We start from the raw sequence: 5,754 nt of genomic DNA on the forward strand, positions 1-5,754 counted from the left end.
AAACGTCTGGCTCCAAAAAGGGGCCCAGAAGAGGGTTCTACTGCCTTTAATGCTCTGATAGATACTACCAGTGAAAGCCACTGCTGTGGAAAGGACTGAAACTGATGCAAGTGTCTGGGCTGGTCCCTTAGAGCACTGCCAGACCAACGAAAATGCACAACCTCAAATTTTTGAAAGACATGATCCCCACTGTCCCCACTAGTACCACTTAGCCATTCCAGGACATTGGGCTGTTATCCCACTGCCAGGTGAGGTTGGGTAGGGGTCAGGGGGATAGTAGTTGTTTTCACTGTTCACTTATGAAAGATCAGTAACCTCTCCCTTCATCAAGCAAACCTCTAGTCATTAAAAGTATCTGATCAGGTTTCTAGAGTTCTAAAGTACTTGATTCCAATTGCTCTTTCTAGCTCAGTTTTTAGTTTGATGGAGGGACTAATCCCTAGATCTTCCTATTATGCCATTTTGCATCAGTGATGACTTTTGAAGTACAAATGTTTTAAACGAATTAAGCCCAGTTCATCATTTTTTATTTTAATGGATCATACTTTTGGTGTCGTATGTAATAATTCTTTGCATAAAACATGGTGACAAAGATTTTCTCCTGTTTATTAGTGTGGGTAGATGGAAAACCTTTGGGTGCAGGCAGGTCACATGGGGGCTTGTAGAGGGAATATGGCTTGGTGAGAACTATCTGGGGTGGGGAGAGAGGTACAGGTGGGCTGTGTGAGGCTTGCAGAAGGAATTGGCACACTGTTGCTCGCAGGAAGCCTTTGGCTGGGTCAGTTTCCATGTGGAGAGGACTGTGGAAAAGCCATCTCCAGGCTGAGGCTGCAGGTTTGCCAAGGTTACAAGTTTGTTGAGGGACTACACAGTCTGGGCATGTGGCTAAGCAGAGTTTTACTGGATATCCTCACACCTGTAGTACTGACCTACAGGAACCGGAAACCACAGGAGAGCCCTTTCTCCTTTAACATCTTGTTGGTGCCCTCTACTGAGAAAGCTCCTTAATTTTAAGGAGAAATGTTTAAAGGAATTCTGTCTGTCATCACAGAGCACATATTAAAGGGTGAATATGGAGCTAGCTAATAGGCAATTAATTGATAAATGACACACGACATATTAAATATTGTTTAACTTAATAACCATTTAAAATGAGGTTTGAAATTGTTTCTTTTAAGTATTATTAGTCCTCAGCATATCCGTTATTGAAAACCTCCAACCTAGAGATCTTATGAAGTAGATAATTAAATCACTGTGTATGGTCTCTGAGATGAAAACTCCAGAGTATCTCTAGTAGAAATTGCTCTACAGTGTCATTTACTCACTCCATTGCACACCTGATCAAATGAGAGTGTTTCTCTTCTTTATTGTTAATTAGCCCACATTTTTTCATGGGAGTCCCTTAACATCGTGCATTAAAAACTTATTTCCTGTTATCAATATACTGAACTTTTAAGATATATGCTATTTTGAATGTATACAAACCTAGTGACTTGGGACTTCAAATAATTTGAAACTGTAACTAACTGTATGTGTGAATTTACAATTTTTCATTTTTTTTCTTTTTTTTAAGGCATTTTGTAGGCTGGGAGTTAAATGAATAGAATAATACTTTCTATCTGATCATCTCCCCTAGACCATTTCCATGTCCCAAAGTTTAATTAACAGAACAAGGAAGCTGCCTTGAATTGAATGCAACACCTTGGAAATTAAAACGTTTTAATGTCTATTTAATAGCTTATAAAAAAGGTTGATAACTCAGTTGGATTCATCAGTACCTTTTGTAATGGTCTTCGGTGCTCTGGTCATGCTATTTTGATGGGTACATATTTTGAATATCATCCTTGCTTACATATGCAAATAGGTACTTAATTTGGCTGGTTAGGGCATAGAGATAATAGGTTAAATCCTCGAAACTTGTGCAGGTTTTTAAAGATTTTTCATTGAGAGATAACTTTCCTCCTTGGTTGTATATTGACTATCTTACTATAAGATTTCTTGTACATAGCTGTTCGAAGAAAAACAGTTTATATATACAGATACTTCTTGACTTAGGATGTGGTTATGTCCTGATAAACACATTGTAAGTTAAAAATACCTTGTCGAAAATGCTTAAATACACCTAACCTGCCCAGCATCATAGATTAGCCTAGCTTACCTTAAAACATACTCAGGACACTTACATTAGCCTACAAGATCATCTAACACAAAGCCTATTTCATAATAAAGTGTTGACTATCTCATGTAGTAAAAGTGAAAAACAATGGTTTCACACCATTGTAAAGTTGTTAAGTCAAACCATTGTAAGGCAGGGACCAACTGTACACATATTATAGTTTTGGGGGGATCAGAAGATGTAGTTTTATGATAAATAACAAATTTTTACTGCAAGTAACTAAATAGTATTTTTCCAATTATTGTATTACTTAATCCTTTAACTATTATATATAGATTCTTTTAATCTTTTTTGTTCTTATATTCTTGGCTGTTAATGTCAAGTATGTGTATCATCAATTCTAGTATGCTTTGTTGCTAATTTAAAGGAAATATTTGCATTTTATTTATGGTTGTCATTTTTCTCCCAATTTGTTTATCTCTTTAGTATCTCTGTTGATGATTGTTCTAATATTCTAATATCTCTATATAAGCCAGGTATTCTTAATTGAATCTTGTCGGTCTAAGTAATAGCAGTATATGTAGTAGAAATACTTTTATTTAAAAGTAGTTTATATTTGCCTTGGTCCTGGTTACAAAAAACACAATTCATGTAACTTTTCTGTGTTTCAGAAACCTTTTTCCAAAAAGGACAAAGGAACTTAAATCAGTTGTTCATAGTGCTCCTGGTTGGAAATTATTTGGTAAAGTCCCTCCTAGAGAGAATATTCAGAAAACTTCTAAAACCATTCAGCAGGTAAGTACTAATATACCATGTAATTTGTCCTAGCTTTCCAAGCATTTTTTTTTTGGTGATTAACATATTCCATTTTCATTCTTATTTTTCTAGATACAAACTTGTGGGATTATAGCTATTTATAATAACCTTCTTAATTTTTTAAGAAAAGACCATATATTTTCTATTATCTTTTATGATTGTGAAAATTTTTTAAAGTAATAGAACATTGATTTTCTTTCCCAGTTATTCCTTGGAGAGCTTTTTTTTTAAAGAAAAACTTAGTTACTCTCACCATATATGTTGACTTCCAGTTGAACTTGGTAGCATTTGCCAGTGACACAGATTTTATGAATATTGGTAGTTGTGAACTGATAAACAGTAAAAAGCAAAAACTGAGTAGATTTTGAGGTTGAACTTTTTTCTTTATCACTTTTCTGGTATTCTGCCTAAACCAAGGACTTCATTAGTGAGAAGGGTTGGTACACAGTTGGTTTCTAGTCATTTAGAAGCCAGTTCTTCTAATATCTCTATGACTGTACATATTCTTGTGTTAAGACTTTCAGATCTTATTTGACTCCTGAACTTGTGCTTCTGGTTACGAGATCAGTGAGACTGGAAAGTAGTGATACCGGATCTATTTGTAGTGATTTGAGTTCAGAGAAGTTTTTGTTCAGAAGAAAATATATAATACATTTCCTGGTTTTCTCCTTCCCAATTGTGGTTTACCAGATTTAACACAACCAGCAGTTATAAAAATAATCACATTAAGGCAATAATCATTATTCAAATAGGAATAAATATCTTCCTTTTAAGGATTTAATAGTGTTTATTGCTCCAAAGAAAAACTGATTTCTCAAGTAATATAGGAAAATAATTTTTAGATCTTTAAAACATTGTAGTTAATTTTATGTTTAAGTAATTAAAATAGTAAATAGTTCATATAGCTGCTGGGATTTAAAACTATAGTGCCATGATTCCCCAGCCGTGAGCCCAGGCACTTTGGTGTGCTGCAGCTAATGCGCAAGGAACCATGGGATATTTAAATTTTTTGAGGCAAACTCAGTGATACTCTACATCTGTTGGATATGGTACAGACTGTTAACTTGAACTAATACACAGTTTCAACATTAAGTAGTGCTATAGCCTTTTCTGTGACATATCTTTGTAAATCTGGTTTTTATAAGGTTGCTGTGATAAAATTCAGATACTGTACAAAAATCAGTATGGGACTAGAAATGAGGGTCTAATCTGAATTAAAGGTTTAAGAAATTGTGCAGTGTACAATAGGCATACATGTTCAATTAGTAATTAATTGTGTTTATTTAAGAATGAAATAAAACTTTTTTCTTTCAATTTACGTGTATTATTTTTTAAAAGGTTACTAACTGTTAAGAAATAAATCCTTGTTAAGTTGTTTGGACACAGCTACTTATTAAACAGAACCATTAGGTATTTCTTTTGTTTTAGGAGGTACTGAGAAAAAATTACTGAGACACCAAGTGCATTGTTAACCAAGAAAGGTTGGGAACCTCTACTATTATGACATTGTAAATTTTAGCTCCTCTTTTTAGTAATATCTGAAAGTAACGTCTCTTGTCGAGTTTTTCCAGAAGACCATGTTCGCCCTCTAGAGGGAAAACAGTGGTCTTGCTATTTGAAAGTTTATATTAGTTTTCCTGACTCTATGGTAGTTTACATTAAATATGCATGTGTATACATTTGTGTTATCTTTATGTAAACTAACATTCTACAATATTTTCTTATCATATGTCTCTAAATAAATGACTGGTTGGATAATTATCTTTACTGATATGTTGTATGCCTTTAATCTGCAATTTTCATTTTGGAATGCCAAGGCCTTATACTCTCTTTCTTGTTTATATATATTGTTTGAAAATTTGATGAGTGGTCAGGAGAATAACAGCTCTTCCTCATATGTGAAGGAAGAGTGGAGGTGAAATGCAGTTGTCTTATATATCCCCTTTCTCTGGCCGTTTACAGATGATTTTCCCTAGCTACTTATTTTAGTTTTCAAGCTTTTCACCTGTGTGTAGCTATTAGTGTGTATTTTGGTGCTTTTTTCATGGTTCTGTTTTTTTTTTCTGGGATGCGTGATGAACGGTTAAGTCATTGTTCCTCTGATGCTTTTCCACCCTCAAAATATGTATTGCCTTTACCATGTGACAGGACATTTCTGCCTCTCTCTCCCTGTTTGCTTTTTCTTCCCCTACTTCTGTGTGTGTGTTCTTTTCCCCATTTGTCTAACTTTGCTGTCCTCTTCCCTGCAATTGTCATTTTCAGTGTAGACATGATCTTCTCTTTATAATAATGGTAAATTTCTAACTTTATGTCTCTGTTCCAACTTGAAAACCTTTTTCACAGCCCTGATTTTTAAAAAATTTTTTATTTTATTTTATTTTATTTTACTTCTCAAAATACATTGTTCTTAATTTTCATGCCCCTTTACCCATTCCTCTCCACCCCATCCCCCCTGACATCATATTTGTTCACTTGACTTAAATAGTTCAAGGAATTTTTGTGGTTATTCTGTCTTCTTCCCCCCACCTCCACCCTTTGTTTGTGTGTTTATTTAGTAGTTTTTAGCTCTCACAAATAAGTGAGAACATGTGGTATTTCTATTTCTGTGCCTGACTTGTTTCACTTAAAATAATTTTCTCTAAGTCCATCCATGTTGTTGTGAATGGTAGTATTTCATTCTTTTTCTGTACCACAGTTTCCTTATCCACTCGTCAGATGATGGACATTTGGGCTGGTTCCAGCTTAGCTATTTATATAGAGCTGCAATAAACATTGGAGTATACAGGTATCACTTCAGCATGGTGATTTCCATTCTTCTGGGT

At 34.5% G+C, this 5,754-nt stretch overlaps 1 protein-coding gene across 1 annotated transcript in view; it reads left to right on the forward strand.

Annotated features, from left to right (window-relative positions):
- Nucleotides 1-2,787: 2,787 nt before the first annotated feature.
- The window catches only part of TBC1D12 (TBC1 domain family, member 12), a gene marked incomplete at its 5' end in the record, with an annotated part of 70,829 nt that continues 67,862 nt past the window's right edge, over nt 2,788-5,754 (forward strand). The window contains one exon of the mRNA XM_008581495.1: nt 2,788-2,911. Within this exon, the coding sequence (XP_008579717.1) occupies nt 2,788-2,911 (124 nt within the window). The remainder of the gene's footprint in view (nt 2,912-5,754) is intronic.

This window comes from Galeopterus variegatus, unplaced genomic scaffold (assembly GCF_000696425.1).
Source record: "Galeopterus variegatus unplaced genomic scaffold, G_variegatus-3.0.2 Scaffold2368, whole genome shotgun sequence".
Lineage (NCBI taxonomy): Eukaryota > Metazoa > Chordata > Mammalia > Dermoptera > Cynocephalidae > Galeopterus > Galeopterus variegatus.